Raw genomic sequence first — 23951 nt, 5'->3', positions numbered from 1 at the left:
CACCAATGTGCCTGCCCAAGCTCAACTCACCCACTGTGCCTGCCCAAGCTCAACTCTACCCACTGTGCCTGCCCAAGCTCAACTCCACACACCGCGCCTGCCCAAGCTCAACTCCACCCACCGCACCTGCCCAAGCTCAACTCCACCCACTGTGCCTGCCCAAGCTCAACTGCAACCACTCCGCCTGCCCAAGCTCAACTCCACCCACTGTGCCTGCCCAAGCTCAACTGCAACCACTCCGCCTGCCCAAGCTCAACTCCACCCACTGTGCCTGCCCAAGCTCAACTCCACACACTGTGCCTGCCCAAGTTCAACTCCCCCCACTGCGCCTGCCCAAGCTCAACTTCACACACTGTGTCTGCTCAAGCTCAACTCCACCCACCACACCAGCTCAAGCTCAACTCCACCCACCAAGCCTGCCCAAGCTCAATTCCACCCACCTCGCCTGCCCAAACTCAACTCCACCCACTGCGCCTGCCCAAGCTCAACTCCACACACTGCGCCTGCCCAAGCTCAACTCCACCCACCGCACCAGCCCAAGCTCAACTCCACCCACCGCACCAGCCCAAGCTCAACTCCACCCACCGCACCTGCCCAAGCTCAACTCCACCCAACGCACCTGCCCAAGCTCAACTCCACACCAGCCCAAGCTCAATTCCACCCACCTTGCCTGCCCAAGCTCAACTCCACCCACTGCGTCTGCCGAAGCTCAACTTCACCCACTGTGCCTGCCCATGCTCAACTCCACCCACCGCATCTGCCCAAGCTCAACTCCACCCATGCCACCTGCCCAAGCTCAACTCCACCCACCGCATCTGCCCAAGCTCAACTCCACCCATCCCACCTGCCCAAGCTTAACTCCACACACTGTGCTTGCCCAAGACTGCTGCTATCAGAGGAACATCGTTTTCTGATTGCAAAGCCAGATCACCCTGTTAGCCAGCCCTGCCTGATCTAGGTGAGTCTGGTTCCTAAGCATGTCCCAGAATTAGCAATATTTGTAGTGTTAATGATCGTTGCAGAGATAGATTAGGATGTAATAGGGCCCTAAGCAAGGAAGTAGATGTGGGGCCCCCTTGTGATCCTTTTGGTAAGCTGAAGTACAGAGAGGTCAAAGAAGGTGGCAGGTGGACCCATTGACACCCACTGGGCCCCAAGCACCTGCCTGGGTTGCCTGGTGGATAATCCTGCTCTGCACCATGGTAAATATTTTATTATAACTTGTCATGGGACAACACTGAAGATGTGACATTGATTAGTTACAAGGTAAAGCAGTCAGTGTACAGCTTTTATAACGATGTAAATTTACCGTCCCATCAAAATAACTCAACACACAGTCATTAAAGTGTACCTGACATGCTTATAATGGGGGTATTTATACTTACCTGAGCCGAGCCGCACATGTGCAGAAGAACGCGGCCGGACAGATAACCGGGGGGGTTCAATGGAGCAGCCGGAGAGGATGGCGAGAGAGCCCACAGACCTCATGGGGTTAGAGGTAGCTTCAGGTAAGTATAAATACCCCCATTGTAAGCATCTCAGGTTTCCTTTAACCTTCCTGGCGGTTTGTTAAAATCCGCCAGGGGCAGCAAATACCTTTTTTTTATTTTTTTTATTTTTTTTTCATGTAGCGAGACAATGTCTCGCTACATGATAGCCGCTGCTGAGCGGCATCCCCCCAGCCCCTCCGATCGCCGCCGGCGAACGGAGATCAAGAGATCCCGTTCAAAGAACGGGATCTCTTGGAGGGCTTCCCCCATCGCCATGGCGACGGGGCGGGATGACGTCACCGACGTCATCGACGTCGTGACGTCAAAGGGGAATCCGATCCACCCCACGGCGCTGCCTGGCACTGATTGGCCAGGCAGCGCACGGGGTCTGGGGGGGGGGGGCGGCTGCGGCGACGGGTATAGCGGCGGATCGGCGGGCAGCGGCGGCGATCGGAGGTTACACGCAGCTAGCAAAGTGCTAGCTGCGTGTAACAAAAAAAAATTATGCAAATCGGCCCAGCGGGGCCTGAGCGGTGCCTCCCGGCGGCATAGCCCGAGCTCAGCTCGGGCTTACCGCCAGGGAGGTTAATGTCTAAACCCCAACAACAAAAGTGAGTACACCCCTAAGTGAAAAATGTCGAAATTCTGCCCAAAGTGTCAATATCCTGTGTGCCACCATTATTCTCCAGCATTGCCTTATCTCTCTTGGGTATGGAGGTCACTAGAGCCTAACAGGGGCCACTGGAATCCTCTTCCCCTCCTCCATGATGAAGCTGGTGGATGTTAGAGACCTTGCGCTCCTCCCCCTTCCATATGACGACCCCCCACAGATGCTCTATAGGGTTTAGGTCTGGAGACATGCTTGGCCAGTCCAGCACCTTTACCTTCAGTTTCTTGAGCAAGGCCGTGGTCATCTTGGAGGTGTGTTTGGGGTTTGTACAGTCATCGTAATAATAACATATTCAGTTGCTACATAATACACTTTTGTTTAGAACTGAGCTTCACCACACAGTCATTGAGCAGATTCATGTTCATAGCGAGACAATGTCCAGACAGACTCCCGTGAAGGAGACAATTCCTGTCGTTGTGTCTTTGCAGCTACACAGACATCATGTTTGTCACCGTCCTTTCTAAGAACATGCTGGAGTTCAATATGACCAATGAGAAGCTGATTCTCTTCTCCTCGCGCTCCAGCCAAGTGAAGACCATGGTGGACAGTTTCCTCATGGAGCTGAAGAAGGTACGGCTTTAAAGAAGGACTCCAAGTGTAATTAGGATGGATGCTAAATAACAATAACATTAGTGAGTGGATGAAGTGTAGGAGTCGTGTAAGGGTAAGATAGGGATGCACTGTTAAATGCGGCCCAGGGTGAGTACAGTAGGGGAGGAGACACGTGTGAGGGGGTTCTGGAAGTCGAGTGGAATTCAGAGTTACATCAGTAGACAGGTCCAGTTTAGTTCAAGATTATTTTTGTGTCCAGTTTAAGGTTACCCTCAGGTAAGGAGTGATGTCAGGGCCAAACGCTGGTTACCAGGAGGACATCATGTCCCAATGGTGGGGGGAGGAGGCCAGCTGCGGACAATCTATGAGGCCCCATAAGTTGAAATTACGCCTTTTGTTGTCACCTCAGCCATTAAGGGGGCTCTCAGGGCCCAAAGGGAGGCTGGACATGGAAAAGGGGTTGCTGAATATGAAAGAGAATGCTGCAAATGAAAAAGGCATGCTGCAAAAGGGGAGCAATACATGGAAGAAAAGCTGTTGCTCAAGAGAGCTGAGCCTGAGACTACTGCACATGGAATGGGGGGGCTGTTGCAAATGGATAGGGAGCATCAAGACGGTTGGCCTAGGGGAGAAAAAATATAAATCCGGCCTTGGGGGTTCTGCTCAGCATCAGAGGACCCCTATGTTTGCTTGGACTTCATGATTTGGAACCTCATCCAAGCCCCTCCTACCATGCCACACCCCCTTCTGATTTTCTGGTTACGTCCTCCCCTGCCCTCGCCCAGTACCAGGACAAACCATCGGTGACATGCAGAGGGGGGAGATAGTAGTTGACAATTGGATTCACAACCAACTATGGCGGTCTTGCAAGGACTTGGTAGACAACCAAAGTACCACAGCAGCAGCTGCCTGGTGTGCATCCTACATTACTACCACATCGGTACACAGGAACCCAATGCAAGGTCACTTGGATTACAGAATATATTGTTTTATATCTCAAGCCTGTGTATGATGTATATCTGCTTAATGGAGTGTTTTTTCAGGATTCCAACTATGTGGTGGCCATTCAGAATTATGTGACGGAAGACAAGAGTTACCTGAGCTTTCATAAAGGGGATGTTATCCGACTGCAGCACTTGGAAGGTTTACAGAAAGGTCAGAGAGCATCATTAATTATATATATATTGCAAAGTATTCAATGACAACAGAGACACAGTTTGGTGACCAGTCCGTAGGTCTTCCCTACATCCACTACGTGAGTTTGCAGTAAGTGAAGGAAGGATTATGACCGCTTACTTGATTATCGGAGTCCTTCCAGTCTGGGTGAGCTAATCACACGTTTGAGGTTTTGGCAACTTTGGGAAAATGCTTTTGGGTTCATTCATGCCTTTTGCATGTGCCCGTTGTCCTTTGGGTGAAGGAAGGGACGATAGGTCCAGATTGGTTCAGAATGGACTTGACACAGATGCTCCAATACCCCATGTGACAGTATAGAGCATAAATGTTAAACTCTGGCCCGCGGGAAAAATTTGGGCCTCAGAGCCATTCAATTTGGCCCCCAAGTATTTTCCCCACTTTGCATTATTTTTGGCCCACTCTAGACCACCAGGGAAGCTATATTGGAGCTAGATGACTAGGAAAGCCATATGGGGGGAGGAAGGGGAAAGCACTAAACACTAGAAAACTATATAGGGGAGGGTGGGGGCTTCTAGACACCAACGAACTGTAAAGGGGAGGGAGGACCGTAATACACCAGGGAGCTGTATAGGGTTTGGAGGCGGGCCATTAGACACCGGAAACTGTATAAAGGGAGGAAGGTGGCCAGTAGACATTGAGGTTGGCCTGTGACTAGGCCCCAGTGTTCAATTTTGGCCCACTTTGTATTTGAGTTTGACATCCCTGGTATAGAGTGTTGGAGGATCTCTGCTGGTTACATGATATTTTCCTGTAATTCTAGGGCAGAGAATTAGGAGCTAGTCCATCATGAGGCAGGAGAATCCTACTCCGCACAGTATACTTTATATAGAGTCCTGCAGGCTTGTGACGATAAGGCTACATTTTGGCTTGGGTTAGGGTAGGGTTATATTTAAGCCACTTAGAGTTTCTCGATTAGAAGAACGGTGTGGCTGGGGTCAGGCTTCCGGAGGAGATAAGGACCGTATAAGGCATTGGCTAGTAGGAACAGTACACATATGGCATTGGTTAGAGGTGGTTCAGCGTTGGGCATTGTTAAGCAGCTCGTATTGGGACTGTGGGATGAATAAAAATGTGGTTGACTTTTACTGCCACTAAAGACTTGGTGCTGACTGCTCTTCTCTGTGCTGGATGGAACAGATGTCCAGCTGTCAGCACTAAGAAGCCATGTTCCCCCTCCTACCCCTCTTACCTCTCACCAAGGAATCCTAGAGGATGGGGTTGTCCAAAGGGTAAGGCCATTGGCAGCAAAAGGAGGAGCCAACCTGTTTGGCTTTGGTAGCCCCAGATGTGCTTGAGATCCACTCCACCATCCATGAGTCAAAGGAAGAACTTATATTGTGTCATCTGCTTCCTGGAGGCTCAGGAACGCTCCCTGCTGTGATATCCTAGTACATAATCTAATGATATGTCTATGGAGGTCTGCACCCTGCTGCATGCCCCTTGCTGTATCCTGGCACAGAGTCCATATCATCATTGCATGGCTAGGGAACACTCGCCCAGTGCCTCCCCATATCTCTAACTTGCTCTGTGACTTTTCACGCTGCACACGGACCCGGAAACAGGCAAGAACTATGGCTGTGTGGTGAGGAAGAAGGTGATCTATCTGGAGGACCTGAAACGTGGAAGTCAGGACTTTGGTGGGTGTTGGTGGCATGTCTGCTCTCTGCACGTTACTTTCCCTAAACCCCAAGATGCATGACTGAGAAGCTCTCCCCTCCTGTGTGCCGTTTCCTTAAACTGCATTGTGAATTCTGAGTGTGACATTTCTTTACAAAGGCGTGCATGAAAAAGGGGGAGGGGGAAAGAAAAATGGCATGGGGTTTGTTAATAAAAATATTGTTAATATCTACCAATGTACTTTGTTATTAAAGTGTGGATGATCTATATTATTGTAATAATAAAACGATAATAAAGTAGTAGAAAGTCTTACCGACATTTTACTACAGCTCAGCCTAACCCTACTCTTACAAAGAACCCTTCCCCCGATGCCTAACCCTAACCAACTCCCCCCGCCCACCCCCGCACAAACACCATTCCTGATGCCTAGCCCTAAACGCCAACCCTCATCTCGTGCACAAACACCGTTCCTGACACCTAACCCTAAGTGCCCCCCATAAACATCCTTCCTGATGCCTAACTGCCAACACCCCCCCCCCCCCCCCAGGCTGCAAGGTCTTGGACGTCCAGGGCACGGAAGAAGGACATCACCCCGCACCCACAAAACACGCCCCCTCTATCCGCCCCACCCCGTCACCGCCCCTCAGATCGCACAGCCAAGGCCTGCAGTAAATCGGCACAGAGAAGGAGATATATAGGATACAGGAAGGGGGGGAACAGACGGGCAAAGGAGGCGCCCCTACGGGCACAGTGCGATCAACTCCCTCACCTGCTTCGACAAACGTTGACAGGGAGAGCCAACCACCACACTCAGAGGCAGGCAGAGCTGACCAATCCAATCAGTCAATCGCCTGCACATAGTGATGAGCGCAGTGACCCAACCACGACTACGCGAAACTTTGCGCAGCCCGCGTAACCACGATCATGGCTGCAATTGAAAACCCGCAACTTCACAAAATTCCGCATTTTTGCAGAACTCCGCAACTACGATCGTTTTTTTTTTCAATTACGCGAAAGCGTATTTTTCCCTGCACTTCCTATTTCCGCCACAGGAAGTGAGCGCTAGAGAGCCTCAGTTCCTGCTTGGCTTGCAGACAGAAAAGAGATAACAGCAAAGGCTGTTTTTGACCAGCATTAGGGCTGGTTCAGACGGACGTTTGGAGGCGTCGCGTTCGTTGGCGTTGCGTTCGTGATGCGTTCAGGCTTTCAGCAGCGTTCGCATTGCGTTTGGATGCGGTCGCGTTTTTTTCTTCCCCTAGAGGGACATTACCCGTCGCGGTTAACCGCCCCTGGAAGCAACATGTAGCTTTCAGGGGCTCCTTGAACGCCAGTGAAAATCGGGACCCGAACGCCGCGTTTGTGCAAACGCGCGTAAAAGCTTGGTACAAACGCTCCCATTCACTTGAATGGGAGCGTTTAACGCCAAGCCCCGAACGCTGGCAGTAAACACTCTGCAAACGTCCGTCTGAACCAGCCCTTAGGCTTAAATCCTTCGCTTCTTCTCCAGACAGGAAGATGGAAATCTTCTAACCCCTGTCCACAATATTCAACATTTTCTGGATTTCAGATATGAAATCTCCATTGAAGCACATGGAGCAAGAAAGGCACTTCCTGTCTGTGGAATGACTGCGGGTTGTAATTCTGTTTTGTCCCCACAGGTTGGAAGTTTGGGGCCATCCACGGCCGGTCGGGCCTGTTCCCAGCAGAGTGTGTCCAGCCGGTGGCTGCCCCGGACTTTGTGAATCTACCAGCTGACAGGAAGGGCGACCCACAGAACCGACAGAGCCGGGCAGCAGCGTCAGCAGCAGTTGCCGTGGCTGTGGCCTCAGCAGCCGTGGCTCATGAGTTTGATCGGAAAACAGATGTGAGTTTCAAATACTTTTTGCCCATTTTTTTCTGACAAAGTTTTTCATTATGTGTTTCCTTCACTGACTGGAATTAAGATGTCCTTTAGAGAAACTGTGGTTTTGTTTATATGCACATTTTATGTTGGAGAACACTACAGGCCTGATTGAACCCCAGAAAGCTGGTGGGAATGGGAATGGTGTCTACCTCCAATCGTTATTACTCTCAGTTCTGGTGGGAATGGTGTCTACCTCCAATCGTTATTACTCTCAGTTCTGGTGGGAATGGTGTCTACCTCCAATCGTTATTACTCTCAGTTCTGGTGGGAATGGTGTCTACCTCCAATCGTTATTACTCTCAGTTCTGGTGGGAATGGTGTCTACCTCCAATCGTTATTACTCTCAGTTCTGGTGGGAATGGTGTCTACCTCCAATCGTTATTACTCTCAGTTCTGGTGGGAATGGTGTCTACTTCCAGGCATGGTTATTACTCTCAGTTTTGGTGGGAATGGTGTCTACTACCAGACATGGTTATTACTCTCAGTTATGGTAGGAATGATGTCTACTACCAGACATGGTTATTACTCTCAGTTATGGTAGGAATGATGTCTACTACCAGACATGGTTATTACTCTCAGTTATGGTGGGAATGGTGTCTACTTCCAGACATGGTTATTACTCTCAGTTTTGGTGGGAATGGTGTCTACCTCCAGACATGGTTATTACTCTCAGATTTGGTGGGAATGGTGTCTACCTCCAGACAAGGTTATTACTCTCAGTTATGGTAGGAATGGTGTCTACCTCCAGACATGGTTATTACTCTAAGTTATGGTGGGGATGGTGTCTACCTCCAATCAATATTACTCTCAGTTATGGTGGAAATGATGTCTACCTGAAGACAAGGTTATTACTCTCAGTTTTGGTGGGAATGGTCTCTACTTCCAGGCATGGTTATTACTCTCAGTTATGGTGGGAATGGTGTCTACCTCTAGACATGGTTATTACTCTCAGTTATGGTGGGAATGGTGTCTACCTCCACACATGGTTAATATTACTCTCATTTATGGTTGGAATGGTCTCTTCCTCCAGACATGGTTATTACTCTCAGTTTTGGTGGTAATGGTCTCTACCTCTAGACATGGTTATTACTCTCAGTTTTGGTGGGAATGGTGTCCACCTCCAGACATGGTTAATATTACTCTCATTTATGGTTAGAATGGTCTCTTCCTCCAGACATGGTTATTACTCTCAGTATTGGTGGGCATGATGTCTACTTCTGGACATCATTATTTCTCCATGTTCTGAATGCTCTGTAGATCCATAGTCTGTCTTCTTTCCATGTCTTGCAGGGCTCCCCCACGCCCAGTGAATACGCAGAGAGCCTGGATGAATACGTTGACCCCTGCACGTCTGAGATCATGTTACAGGGTACTGAGTATAACATGGTGGAATTTGCCAAGAAGTACTTCCGAGAGGGTCAGCGGATGATGGCGCAGGAGGAGCAGGAGAAGAAGTCTTCTGTGTATGTTATATGTCTATTTCTGCCTGTTCTTTCCCAGCTATTTAGGGTATTATTTCCCATAGGGCCTGGCAAACAGAGTATAGGACAGACAGCACAGTTACACTTCCACAACCTCAGATCAAAAGGATCCAAAAACTTGACCACCCCCAGAGTCCAACTGAAAACCTTTGGAGCCAGAGCTTTCTGTCATGCTGCCCCTACCCTATGGTATGCCTTGCCAAACTTAATCAAGACAGCTCCAACCCTGGACATGTTTAAATCAAAACTGAAAAGCTACCTGTTTAGTCCGGTATTTATGGTCACATAGCTTTCCCCCGTACACATCACTATGTACTGATCTGAGCCATGCTTATGCGCTTTGGGTCCTAAAGGAGAAAAGCGCTTTACAAATGTTTTGTTGTTGTTTTTACACCTCTTTCCCCCTTGCATTATCATTTTTACGTTGTCTTGGAAGCACTGGCCTGTTGAGTATTAACCTGCAGAAGGACTGGAGGGGAAGGTGATTAAAGTGAACCTCTGGACTAAAAATCTACTCAGCAGCACTGAAAAGGCTTGGTGTTTCTTCAACAGTTTCACAGCATCAGAACTTTGTTTTTCTTACCAAAGCATCATTTTTAGCTGCATTTTTAGCTAAGCTCCACCCATCAAAGAAAACTGCCCAGGCTTTTTCCCCCTGATGCTGTGCAAAGCATGATGGGATTTCCTATGTTGTTGTTCATGTTGCCTAGCAACTGGGAGGGGCGATCAGCACACAGAACAGTTGGAACTCTGTCTAATGCTCCCTGTCACCTCCTTTTAACCAAAAAGATGGCTGCCCTCATGAAATCAAAAATGTGCCTGTTCTTTTAAAACAGGGTGGGTAAGAGATTAGATTACCTATCTATTTTAATTAAAACAACTAATGTAACTTAATGACAGTATGTTTGTTTAGGCTGAAGTTCCTCTTTAAGAGCCAATTTAGAGATGAGCTGAGGATTCTCATAGGCAGGCTTGGTTATAGGTGTGCATGTATGCGTGTATGTGGGGCCATATTTATTTTCTTTCTGTACTGACTGTAAACTTGCGACCTCTTAAGTCCCTGATGTGTGGGACCCCTAAAGAGCTTGGTGTCCTAGGCATACGCCAAATATGACTCTATGAAATCACTGGCCCTGATCATAGGCCAAGTTACCTACAGCCATCTCTTCCGCATCCATCTGAAAAATGGCGCCTGTGAATAATGGCGCACAGTGTTGCCGCTAATCTGTTTGCCGCTTATCGCTATTTAACGTTAAAGCCTTATTGTTATTTAGCGTTAAAGCCTTATCGTTATTTAGCGTTAACACACAGAACCCTCTCTGTACCTATCCCTAACCCCTAAACCCCCCCGGTGGTGCCTAACCCTAACCACCCCCCTGGTGGTGCCTAACCCTAACCACCCTCCTGGTGGTGCCTAACCCTAAGACCCCCCTGGTGGTGCCTAACCCTAAGACCCCCCTGATGGTGCCTAACCCTAAGATACCCTGGTGGTGCCTAACCCTAAGACCCCCCAGTGGTGCCTAACCCTAACCACCCCCCTGGTGGTGCCTAACCCTAACCACCCCCCTGGTGGTGTATATTGTACTGTAACTATACCTAACCCTACTCTTACACAGAAACCCTCCCTGTACCTAACCCTAACCACCCCCCTGGTGGTGCCTAAACCTAAGACCCCCCCCCCAGTGGTGCCTAACCCTAACCTTGACAATGTTACATTAAATCCATTCACCGTTTTGCAGTTAAATAACTTCTGCAGTTTGGCTTATGTAGGGCGCTATTGATAAATAACGTTACTGTGCGCAATAACATCTGCAGTTTGGCATATGTAGGGCACTATTGATAAATAACGTTAGTGTGTGCCGTTTTTCTTCTTTTTTCCCTGTGCGCCATTATTATGCAGTACTAACGATAAATAGCGATAAGCGTATCTTTTTAATGCGGCGCCATTTTTATGCATAGGCGCTGGGCGCCATTATTCACTGATCCCATCTCTTCCATAGGAGCTCTGCCTTAAATGCAGGCTTTTACACCCACTAATATGTGTGTAATTAGTCTCACCGTGAGTAGCAGAACTCGTTAGGAATCATGTGATCAAATAATGGATTTCTAAAGCTCTGATTTGCTGGTCTTAATCATGTGCCACCTCTATTTCCTGTGTAGGCTAAAACAGGAAGTGATCACAGCGGGTAAATAAATAAATATTATTTTGTTCCATTTATTTCAGGAACACTTTTTAAAGAGAAACCATAACCAAGAATTGAACTTTATCCCAATCAGTAGCTGATACCACCTTATCCATGAAAAATCTATTCCTTTTCTCTAACGGATCATCAGGGGGCGCTGTATGACTGATATTGTGGTGAAACCCCTCCCACAAGAAACTCTGAGGACCGTGGTACTTCTGGCAGTTTCCTGTCTGTGAACCCTGTTGCATTGTGGGAAATAGCTGTTTACAGCTGTTTTCAACTGCCAAAAAAAGCAAGCAGCATCTCCTTCCACTGACATCACCTGCCAGCAGTAAAAATGTCGCCACGTGATAAATGTCAGAATGTAAATCAGGGACAGGAAAGATTTTACAATGGGCAAACAGTGACTAAATCATGTATACATAATTATTGTAAAAATGAAGCACTTTTTAATTACATTATTTTCACTGGAGTTCCTCTTTAAGTATTCCGCCTCTATCACCTGATCATATTAGGCGCATGCCCTCCCTGAGCTCTGCTACACACAGGAACAATACTAATAATCAGGTAATATCATTGTTAAGAGTTGGTGCTACTTCCAAACACATGTAAGCCTGGTACAACCCTTCAATGTTGACTGGCCAATTTTACCACCTCCATGTAGTAGGATGGTCAACAGATTTTGCATACAGATTGTGTAGGGAAGCTCTCATACTACACACAAGTGGTATAATTGGCCAACCAAAATTGCATGTGTGTACGCACCCTAAGATTCGATTCCTTACAGATTTGAGTGAAGGTGCCCAATACCGATACAATCTTGATTGTACAATTTGAACAAACCTATGTAGTGGAAGGGTAAACTGCGTGAATATACTTTTGAAGGGATTCTTTAGGTAGCCCCTCATATTACATAAAAGTGGTAAGATTGCGCAATCAAAATTGTTTCATTAGTGGGCACCTTAAAGCTACGTACGGATTTGTAGTTCCTGTCGCCAAACGGGGATCTCGGCTCAGCATCCCGGTGACAGATCATGGCAGAGATCTATACAATCGTGTCTCTAGCCTATAGGCGGGGAGGTGGGAGGGACGATGAACGGTGCAAGGGGCGGTGGCTTCCGCAGGCAGGGGGAGTGGTGAGAGCAACGCAATCGGGGGCTGGTCGGGCGTCGTCAAGGATGCAGAATCATTAGGCGAGATCAGGCACCATGTGTATGGACAGCCTTAGGGGTGTGAAATGTTCTAGTAAATGTCATTCCTTTATCGATGTCTACAATAATAATACTAATAAAGTGTCTGTTTTATCTCTTATTCCAGAGACTCCACCAAACCTGGTTCAAAGAAGAGCCGGGAGTCCCGAGATCCGGCAGTCATGCTGAAGTTCAGTAAGGTGAATGGAGACCATTAGTCTAAAGGTGGCCACTAACGGCCCAATTTCTAGCGAAAAAATCATTCGAGCGATCGTAAATTCTAATTGGATTGGTTGTAAATAATCTCTGTTGATGGGCACAATAAATTATGAACTATTATAAAAACAGTCGTCCGATTAGATTTTCGTCAAACCAAAATTTGGATTTTCTTTTAAGTTGTGATAGATAGGAAGCAAAGATCGGTTCATTGATGGTGTAGTGAATGATTTCACTTCCGATTAGAATTTTTGATCACTCGAACAATTTTTCGCTAGAAATTGGACAGTGGTCCAACGAAAAATCGTTCAAGTAATAAGATAATTCTAATTGGATGTGACTGCATTGGTTGTAAATAATCTCAGTTGAAGGGCACAATAGATTACGAACAATTATAAAAACAGTCGTCCGATTGGATTTTCGTCAAACTAAAATTTGGATTTTCTTGTTGGTTGTGATAGATGGGAAGCAAAGATTGGTTCGTTGATGGCGTAGTGTACAATGTATTACGATATTTCATTTCCAATCAGACTTATCTGATCACTCAAATGATTTTGCGCTAGAAATTGTATCGTTAGTTTCCACCTGTAGGATGGCATAATGGCCATGTGTAGGAGTGTCAAGAGTTTGTACTGAATTCATCTGAACAGCACATTGCAGCCCCGTTCAGCACTGACCCTGCGGACAGCGTCAGGGAGAGTTCACTGACTTGTGCCTCACCCCATTTCAGGTGACTCCATTACTTCCTGCCTTCAGCGGTGTTCCGAATTCGTACGCCAACACTATCGAGAGTCTTCTCTGAATTATTCTTCCGGAAACCTTTCATACCAATGCTTTTATTTTTAATAAGGAATATAAGTACTTCCCGAACATATGCAAACAGTCACATCTTCACAACAAGCTGGGACTCTAGTGTTAAAAAAGCAACTAGGTTCCAAAATAGACTGCAGTGACTTTGTACTAGGCCACTTCACCACGATGAGGTGTCCTCTTGGTACTGGTCCTTACTCTTCTGATGCTAGGCAGTATGCTCTACTAGAGCACAGGTGTCAAACTGAAGGCCAGCGGGCAGAATGCGGCCCTCCTCGCCATCTTATGTGGCCCACCAGAGCTTAAAACATGCATCTTTGTAAGCAGTAAAAAGAACGCCAGCACACTGCCTCCCCATCCAGAGGAGCACAGCGGTGTTTGATCCGGGGTGCAGCACTATCGCCAATATCGTCAAATTTATAATACATGTAAACACATACAAATATGAAGCACGTTTCTTCCAGAGTAAAATGAGCCATAAATTACTTTTCTCCTATGTTGCTGTCACTTACAGTTGGTAGGAGAACTCTGACAGAACTGACAGGTTTTAGACTAGCCCATCTCCTCCTCATGGGGTTTACTTTATTTTCAAAAGTACTTAGTGAACGGCAGTTGCTTCATCCAACTGCCAATAGAAGTGCGCAGCGAACAGGGAGGCTGGGCAGCATCTTTGTATAAATCCTTTTTAAGGAGTGTCTTTATAAAGAATAGAGACCATGCCGAGAATCCTCCATGAGGCGGTTGACTAGTCTAAAACTTGGCAGTTCTGTCAGATTTGTACTACCTAGTGACAGCAACGTAGGAGAAAAGTGATTTATGGCTCATTTTACTTTGGAAGAAATGCAATTATTATTTGTATGTAATTACATGTATTTTACATTTTAATTTTTTTTGAGATAATGGTCCTTTAAAGAGGAACTTTATTGATAATAACTTAAAGGACACATCCAAGCAGGATAAAAAAACAATAATCTACTCACCCAGGTCTTCCTCCAGCCCCTTGCAGCCGCTCTGTGCCCTCGCTGCAGCTCCACTCCCCGCCGGTGGCTCGAAGTCCCCTCCGGTGCGAGATGCCTCCTGCGCGAGGGGCTCTCGGAGTCGCAATGACGTCATCCGGACTGTACTGCGCAGGCACAATAGTTCTGCTCCTGCGCAGTACAGCCCGGAGCCGCTCACTGAGGTGCAGTAGAAGCTGACCTGGCGAGGTCATATTATTTCCTTATCACATATGGAGAAGTTTCCGTTGTTCTGTGCATGATTTTCGTCTGCACTTTGTCTCTTTACAGAACCCGATACAGGAGTCTCTCATCGAGTTCAGTGACAGCAGCATGAATAGAGTGGCCTCTGAGCTCTTCCTAGGTAAGGTTATACTCTGAGACCAGGGGGCGTAAAAATACCCTCTGCATGGGGGGGGACACACGTGGTCCTATGGCAAGGAAAGCAAAGTTGCAGCAAAAATGACTTTCATCCAGCATAGCGACATGTCCTCCTCACTGCTCTCTTTCCTGTAGCCACTGTGCAGTCTGTCTTCTTACGGCTCCTGATGAATGTCACATGACCTGCACAGGCGGGAGCTGCATGGAGATAGCCACTGTGCAGTCTGCCTTCTTGCGGCTCCTGATACATGTCACATGACCTGCACAGACAGGAGCTGCGTGGAGATGGCCACTGCGCAGTCTGTCTTCTTGCGGCTCCTGATGTACGTCACATGACCTGCACAGACAGGAGCTGCGTGGAGATGGCCACTGTGCAGTCTATCTTCTTGCAGCGCCTGATGAATGTCACATGACCTGCACAGGCGGGAGCTGCATGGAGATATCCACTGTGCAGTCTGCCTTCTTGTGGCTCCTGATACATGTCACATGACCTGCACAGACAGGAGCTGCATGGAGATGGCCACTGTGCAGTCTGTCTTCTTGCGGCTCCTGATGTACGTCACATGACCTGCACAGGCGGGAGCTGCATGGAGATGGCCACTGTGCAGTCTATCTTCTTGCGGCTCCTGATGTACGTCACATGACCTGCACAGGCGGGAGCTGCATGGAGATAGTCTCTGTGCAGTGTGCCTTCTTGTAGCTCCTGATGGATGTCACATGACCTGCACAGACAGGAGCTGCGTGGAGATGGCCACTGTGCAGTCTATCTTCTTGCAGCTCCTGATACATGTCACATGACCTGCACAGGCGGGAGCTGCATGGAGATAGCCACTGTGCAGTTTTCTTCTTGCAGCTCCTGATGGATGTCACATGACCTGCACAGGCAGGAGCTGCATGGAGATATCCACTGTGCAGTCTACCTTCTTGTGGCTCCTGATGAATGTCAGGGTGGGGTGGTTAAGCAGGGAGGTCCGGCTGGGATTATGGTACACCCATGCCTGAGACAAAGTTCTAAGTGGCTACATGCTACTCCGTACCCCAGAAATCCATACAAACCATCCTCTGGCCAATTGGAACACACAGAGCCCCCGATTCTCCGCAGAATTTCCGTAGAGTATGAAGGACCCCGGCTGCTCTCATAATTGCTTGCCGCTGTACAAACTCCTCCATCTACTGAGCAGTAATCAAGATCTTCATCCTTTTCTCGCTGCAATTTTCTTCCATCTCGTAATCAGCGGCGAATGAATGAAAATTACTGATCCATGTCCGGGGAAGGAAGAGGTTCAATCAGCATGAAATCGGCTCTTAGAATTAAAGGAGAACTCCAATCATTTCCCCCTAAAAATATCTGTTATCACAACTAAAGTGGCCACTAGAAGTACAATTTACCGAACAATTGACAGTCCAATCACAAAAACACTTTGTCATTGAGCTGAGACAAAAAACAAAAACCTACTTTTTTAAGTTTTAAAACATAACATAAAACTGTGGGATGTCTAAAAAAAAGTAATTTTAGGATTAGGGGGATAGATACAGGTAGTCCCCGGCTTATGAACGTCTTGCTAATACGAATGGCTCACCAGTCCCGTTGGGATGACATCATCTTGACGCGGAGTCACCAAAGCTGTGACTATTGCTAGAATCTGTGCTTTAACTTACCTCCCCGCTGGAATCCAGCGCTATCCGCCCACCTCTTCACCACTTATCTCTCCCCCTAGTGCTGAAACTTCTGCAGGTAAAGTATTATACTCAAAGGCAGCTGCTCTGCCAGATTGGTAGAGGGGCCCAGAAGGGTGGGGGGGGGGGGGGTGGCCTGGATGCTACCTCATACTATGACACTTGGGAGGGGGGGGGGTGGCAGCGACGCTTCATTTTAAAGTGGGGGGGGCTGAAAAGTTATAGTTACGCCCTTGAAATAAGGATTTTATATTTTTACTTTTTTTTCCAATTGTACTCTGAATTTTCAAGCATGAACTGCAATCGAATGTCCCCGTTTTTTTTTTTTTTGTTTTTTTCAAAACAAGTCGATTGAGAGCGGTGGAGAATTCTGAGCAACTTTTTAGAACATTGAATGGTGTTGGAGGGATTGTCAGTTTCTTGATTAATAAACCCAAGAAATTCTTTCCACGTTTTTGATCATTTTTTTCATAATTGGGGAAAAAATCTAATTTGTGGGTGATCTATTGGTCAGATTTTTTAAAGGTTTGAGTCAACTGGAGAAGTCGATCATAATTCTATAAACCACCTCTAGAGTGACCCTGTGTTTTCTTGCAGGTGTGATGAAGTTTATGGGGGACTCTCCGATGAAGGCTCAGAGCGAGCTGGATGCCGTCTCCACGGTTCTGAAGGTAAAATATATCTGTTCTTATAGTTCACTTGTTAATTCCTCCTTCTACTCATTCGTTCAGTCGACTCAGACTCTATGTGACTGTGACTGATATGTACTTCTGAAAGCCAGATGTGTACTTTCAGCTGTTGCATAAGCATGTTCATAGCTTCACATCACGTATTCTTTCAGCTGTTGCATTGGCATGTTCATAGCGTCACATCACTTATTCTTTCAGCTGTTGCATAGGCATGTTCATAGCTTCACATCACTTATTATTTCAGCTGTTGCATAGGCATGTTCATAGCTTCACATCACTTATTCTTTCAGCTGTTGCATAGGCAGGTTCATAGCTTCACATCACGTATTCTTTCAGCTGTTGCGTAGGCAGGTTCATAGCTTCACATCACTTATTCTTTCAGCTGTTGCATAGGCAGGTTCATAGCTTCACATATGCTGTCTATCCATCTTAGCCTCTGTCCTCCTCTTCTTTGCCCTCAATTTTTCCAAGCATCAAGGCTTTCTTCAAAGAATCCGGTCTTCTTATTATGTGACAAAAGTATTTGAGATTTTATAGAAGTATCAACCCTTCTAGTGAGCACTCTGGCCTTCTTTATTATTTCACCCTCAGTGCACATCACTTTATGAGAGTGCTTAAAGGTGTCTCACCCAATTCTACAAAGCATTTGCCAGTGTTGTGGCAGGCAGATGGTTGCCTAGAGCATGTACTGCCTTGATAAAGGGACCCTGCATGGTTCCAAAATACTGGCTTTAAATTTTAGATGGAATAATAAAGAATTTCATAGGATGTGCCAGCTTTTGCAAGTATGGCCTTTAAACTGGATACTGTCAGCGCTGTGGCTATTTGGTACGTAATGCGGAGGGTTGGAGGATTATTGTCACTTTCATCTTTGCTTTGTGTCTCTGCAGCTCTGTGGCGATCATGAAGTGTTAAAGGACGAGGGCTACTGCCAAATCATAAAGCAGATCACACATAACACCAGCACTAAGACGTAAGTAACTGCCAGCAGCACTAAGATGTAAGTAACTGCCAGCAGCACTAAGACGTAAGTAACTGCTTGCAGCATTAAGACATAAGTAACTGCTAGCAGCACTAAGATGTAAGTAACTGCCAGCAGCACTAAGACGTAGGTAACTGCTAGCAGCATTAAGACATAAGTAACTGCTAGCAGCACTAAGACGTAAGTAACTGCCAGCAGCACTAAGACGTAAGTAACTGCTTGCAGCATTAAGACATAAGTAACTGCTAGCAGCACCAAGATGTAAGTACCTGCCAGCAGCACTAAGATGTAAGTAACTGCCAGCAGCACTAAGACGTAAGTAACTGCCAGCAGCACTAAGACATAAGTAACTGCCAGCAGCACTAAGATGTAAGTAACTGCTAGCAGCAATAAGACATAAGTAACTGCCAGCAGCACTAAGACGTAAGTAACTGCCAGAAGCACTAAGACGTAAGTAACTGCCAGCAGCACTAAGATGTAAGTAACTGCCAGCAGCACTAAGACGTAAGTAACTGCCAGCAGCACTAAGACGTAAGTAACTGCCAGCAGCACTAAGACGTAAGTAACTGCCAGCAGCACTAAGACGTAAGTAACTGCCAGCAGCACTAAGACGTAAGTAACTGCCAGAAGCACTAAGACGTAAGTAACTGCCAGCAGCACTAAGATGTAAGTAACTGCTAGCAGCACTAAGACGTAAGTAACTGCCAGCAGCACTATGACGTAAGTAACTGCCAGCAGCACTAAGATGTAAGTAACTGCCAGCAGCAATAAGACGTAAGTAACTGCCAGCAGCACTAAGACGTAAGTAACTGCCAGCAGCACTAAGACGTAAGTAACTGCCAGCAGCACTAAGACGTAAGTAACTGCTAGCAGCATTAAGACGTAAGTAACTGCCAGAAGCACTAAGAAATAAGTAACTGCTAGCAGCATTAAGACGTAAGTAACTGCTAGCAGCACTAAGACGTAAGTAACTGCCAGCAGCACTAAGACGTAAGTAACTGCTTGCAGCATTAAGACATAAGTAACTGCCAGCAGCACTAAGATGTAACTGCTAGCAGCACTAAGACGTAACTAACTGCTAGCAGCACTAAGACGTAAGCAACTGCTAGCAGCACTAAGATGTAAGTAACTGCCAGCAGCACTAAGATGTAACTGCTAGCAGCACTAAGACGTAACTAACTGCTAGCAGCACTAAGACGTAAGCAACTGCTAGCAGCACTAAGATGAAAGTAACTGCCAGCAGCACTAAGATGAAAGTAACTGCCAGCAGCAGTAAGATGTAAGTAACTGCCAGCAGCACTAAGGTGAAAGTAACTGCCAGCAGCAGTAAGATGTAAGTAACTGCCAGCAGCACTAAGACATAAGTAACTGCCATCAGAACGAAGATGTAAGTAACTGCCAGCAAAGCAAATATGTAAGTAACTGCCAGCAGAGCAAATATGTAAGTAACTGCCAGCAGCGATACGACGTAAGTAACTGCCAGCAGTCCCAAGGGCCAGTTCACACGGAACTGAAAACCTCGGCCGCAGCGCTCGTTGTTAAGCGCTACCCATTCAAGTGAATGGGCAGCTCCGCTACCGACGTTTACCATCGCTCGCACAAACGCCACATTTTATTTTTTTGGGCAGCCTGCTGCTCCATGTCACTCTGTCATGTGCCGAGCCATTGACTCTCCTCCCCCTCTATAGCAACAGAACTCTTTACTGCACTCCAGCCCAAACTGTTGACTGAGGGGTCAAATCCTGATCTCTGCGGGTGACAGTTCTCGTATGTGTCACCAGCAGGGTCGATGGTGGATGCCCAAAGGATTCAGGTTGCCCAGATAGGCTTTGGGGGTGAGCAGGGCCGCCATCAGAAATGAAGAAAGCGGCATACACAGCGTGATTCAGCAAAAAGTGGGCATGACCTTAGCTTGTTGTAGGTGTAGCCAAATACTAGCAAAATACAGGTAGGAACTTGGAGATAGGAACTTGTAGGTCCGTTCTTATCCTTTGTTCTATCTATCTGTTCTATTTTGTCCCCCTCTTTTCTTCCTGTGCCTCTCTTGTCCCCCTCTGTCTCACCTCAGTTTGTGCCTCTTTTGTGTCCCTCTGTGTGACCTCATGTTCCCGTCTCATCTCTTTTCTCCCTGTGCCTCTTTTATCCCCCTTCTGTCTCAGCTCGTCCCCCTGCCCTAGCCAGGTATAGGTTCCCCCAGTATAGGTATCCAGGCATAGATGGTGCTCCAGTATAGGTAGCCTGGTGTAGATGCCTCCAGTATAGGTAACCTGGTATAGCTGGTGCCCCGTCATAGGCCAGCAAGATACAGGTGCCCCCAGTATAGGTATTCAACTATAGGTGGTGCCGTGGTATAGGTAGCCTGGTATGGGTGGTGCACCAGTATAAGTTAGCCAGGTACAGGTGCCCCCAGTATAGGTAGCAAGCTATAGGCACCCCCGTATAAGTAGCCAAGTATAGGTGGTGCCCCAGGAGAGGTAGCCTGGTACAGGTGGTGCCCCAGTATAGGTAGCCAATATAGGTGGTGCACCAGTATAGGTAGCCAGGTATAGGTGGTGCCCCAGTATAGGTAGCCAGGTATAGGCGGTTCCAGCTCCAGTATAGGTAGCCAGGTATAGGTGTTGGCCCAGTATAGGTAGCCTGCAGCCAGATATAGGTGGTTCCGCAGTATAGAAAGTCTGCTGTAGCGGGCTCACTCATCAGCTCAGTGCTGGAACGCGGTGTGCTGGTTAGTGAGTCAAAGGCCCGCAGCCAGCACATGCGGCCCTTCCAGTGCTTTGGGAGGGCCCAGGGCCCCCAGAAGCCTTGGGCCCCTCACTGCAATGTCAGTTGTCCCCCCCTGATGGCTGCCCTGGGGGTGAGAGATCTTGTGCTGCTCCCTATTGTGTGGCGTGTGGTAAAGTGGCCCGGCCACTCTCTGGTTTTCTGGTTTTAGTAATCCAATTCCACTGGTATCCACTGGAGAATCAGACTGGGGCAGGATGAACTAGATTCCGGGGGGATGTCTGACTAACTTACATGATATCAATTTCGTCATCTCAGTGAAGAAAGACTAGAAAATGGGAAATTGATTTTATTCACAATGCGTTTCGTCGGGGTGAGCCAGCTTCATCAGATGCATGTCTCTGATGTTGCCAAGGTACATGTGGAGCACCTCTACCACCTTGGCAACATCCGAGACTTTCACCTGATGAAGCTGAAGGCAACTGGCGAAACTCGTTGTTATTTAAGTCTGTTTCCTGCTTTCTTTTCTACCTTTATTGAGCAGGTAAATCTTTAGCCTCGTCTTCCCCTCTCTTGATAGAAACAGATCTCACGTTAGGGTGCCCCTTAAACCTTTTATTGTGTAAGTAATTAAGTAATTGTTAAAGTAAATCGGAAGTGAAATTAAAAACAGAAAATATATACTTGCCTAAGGAGAGGGAAGGCTCTAGGACCCAGAGCCTTCCCTCTCATTAGGTAAGTATCTGGTTTTTGTTATTAATTTGACTTCAGACTCCCTTTAGCTTGTCGTGGCCATGATTTAATTGCAGTTGTTGATGACAGATCTGTATGATATCACTTCCGGTGTTTCCCTTCCTTTTGTCGACACCTAATGGCCAACAACAGAACTACATCAGCATCAGGATTTCCTTTAGTTATCAGAGCATTAGCAGTTACTTGGCACCGCTAGGGATTGTGGGAAGTGTACATACAGTCGTTATGGAAAGCAGCATCAGCGTTAAAGTTATTTAATAGATTCTGAAAGTTTCATTCTTTCACCTTTTAAAGCGAAGATAATCTGAGGAGTGTGAGGATTTTGTGTGGGGCAATTTCTAACCCTGAATTCCATTTTGAAGCTCGGATAAATTCCTGAAGTATAACTGTGAGGGTCCTCCAGCCAGTAACAGCTGCTTTCAATGAAGGAAACATCTTATTTATTTTACACACACTGGCCCGTATTCAATTAACTTTTTCTCAAAGGAGATCATTGTTTTCATCTTATCCAAATAACTTTTCGATATAAAGTTATATCAAACATATGTAGAGTAATTTCCTGCTTGAGCTTTAACCCTTCCCACTACTTTCTCCTGATCACTCATGTTCCCCCCTGCTGTGAAGGGAGATGGAAGGGTCTAGATCTGAAGATCTGCCCATCAGAGAGTAGAGGGCGGGGCCAGGGCCAGCTCGCATGCTGTAGCTCCGCCCCACATTGCAGTGTGATGTCAAAGAGACTAGGGATGACCAATGATATGCAAATACTTCCAAGCTGATGCAAATGTATGCAAATTTTTATGGTAAACCTGGGTTTAAATTGATTGGTCCATTTTCAAACTGCATATTTTTGCATAAAAATTTGAATAAACTCAGAAGTATTTGCATCCCTTTGATCATCCCTAAGGGGGACTGAAGTCTTGTACCCACATAGTGACTTTTTGCACAATTTTTCTGATGTACGACAGGCAGGAGATTGTTTCCGCAACCTCGCGACGTGGGTTCGTGCGCACGATTAACCACTTGAGTACTGTATGCTTACACCCCCGTAGTGACCAGGCTATTTTTTACAATTTAGGCCACTGCAGCTTTAAGGCCTTGCTACAACTCGGCACACAAGTGATCCCTCCCCCCTTTTCTGCCCACCAACAGAGCTTTCTGTTGGTGGACCCTGATCCTTGCCGATATGTTTTTTTTTATTTATTTATTTATTTATTTATTTTTAAATAACTATTCCCCTTTTTTATTTATTTTATTACCCGCCCCTCCCTCATTCCCCCCGCCAGCCAATCACAGCGATCGCCACGCAGAACTACATCCAGCAGCTGCGAGCCCAAGTGTACTCATGCAAAATTTACATTACTCTGCGCAGCATGGGGCCGGCGGTGTTCAAAGTGTTAGAATGAGTCCATCACTTTGATCTAATGGGTCTGACGGCATGCTGTACTACATCCAGCGTGGGCTCCTCCAGCAGCAGCCATATTTCTCCTTGTCGGATATAATCTACATCAGGAGCTGGGGGAGGGGGCCTACTCTTGGACTAAGTCCAGTAGTGGATCAGGAGGGGTTATTGGTGAGGTTTGAAGCAGGACTTTGCTTAGTTTATGTAACATTTCGGTTTTCTGCATGCACATACGCTCTTCAGTATAAGATAATATCTTGTATTATGTTATTTGTATCTTCCTGTGAAGCTGTTTTGCTGACATGGAGACCTCCCTTGCCTTTGCAGGGACAGCTGTCAGCGGGGCTGGAGGCTGCTGTATATCCTCAGCGCATATCACAGGTGTTCCGAGGTCCTGAAGCCATACCTCTTCAAGTTCCTGCAAGACACTTGCCGCAGCCCCGGCCTCCACTTCCAAGGTATCCGCCGCCACGTGCCATAACTGTGGGGTCATGTGGGGTAACGGGTGTCACGTGACGTGGGCAGCCTGTGTGTATCCTGGGAGGTGTAGGAGACCCATGTAGTTCAGAGGTTCCTGAAAATAATCTGTGGCTGGAGGAGGTGCCCCCATAAATGGCATTTATTTGTTTAAAAATCATCTGAGGGTAGGAGAATAGGAGGAATAGTTCCTTTTATTGAACACCTTAAAAAGACAACGCGTTTCGTAGGTCCCTGCCCACTTCCTCAGGTCAAATAATTAGTTTCATACATTTAAAGGTTACAATATAAAACAGCAGCTCTTGAAATTGAGAAAACTGCTAAATCTGGCCCAGGAGGCCCTATGCTATAAGAAACACAGGGGCACCAGGAGCACGGTACAGTGTAGTATTGGAGTTTCTTTAAAGAAAACCTGTACTGAGAAAGACCTCCCCTGGGGGGTACTTGTCACAGGAGCCCTAGTGGTCGGAACGCGAAATGCCTTCCAAACGGTGCCAGCGCACGGATCGTGCGAACTCTGGTCGCAGTCAATGCGTAGGAACCGTTGGGAATTGGCCGCAGACAG

General features: G+C 47.0%; 1 protein-coding gene across 1 annotated transcript in view; it reads left to right on the top strand.

Moving 5' to 3' along the window:
• MYO15A (myosin XVA) overlaps nt 1-23951 on the top strand; it is a 175999-nt gene that overhangs the window by 117015 nt on the left and 35033 nt on the right. Inside the window, exons 46-55 of the mRNA XM_068246380.1 lie at nt 2589-2730; nt 3756-3867; nt 5472-5546; nt 7185-7390; nt 8720-8892; nt 12414-12486; nt 14599-14671; nt 16963-17036; nt 17945-18027; nt 23237-23367. Of these exons, the coding sequence (XP_068102481.1) occupies nt 2589-2730; nt 3756-3867; nt 5472-5546; nt 7185-7390; nt 8720-8892; nt 12414-12486; nt 14599-14671; nt 16963-17036; nt 17945-18027; nt 23237-23367 (1142 nt within the window). The remainder of the gene's footprint in view (nt 1-2588; nt 2731-3755; nt 3868-5471; nt 5547-7184; nt 7391-8719; nt 8893-12413; nt 12487-14598; nt 14672-16962; nt 17037-17944; nt 18028-23236; nt 23368-23951) is intronic.

This window comes from Hyperolius riggenbachi, chromosome 7, assembly GCF_040937935.1.
Source record: "Hyperolius riggenbachi isolate aHypRig1 chromosome 7, aHypRig1.pri, whole genome shotgun sequence".
In the NCBI taxonomy this organism is placed as follows: domain Eukaryota; kingdom Metazoa; phylum Chordata; class Amphibia; order Anura; family Hyperoliidae; genus Hyperolius; species Hyperolius riggenbachi.
This window is presented reverse-complemented; position numbering and strand designations above follow the sequence as displayed.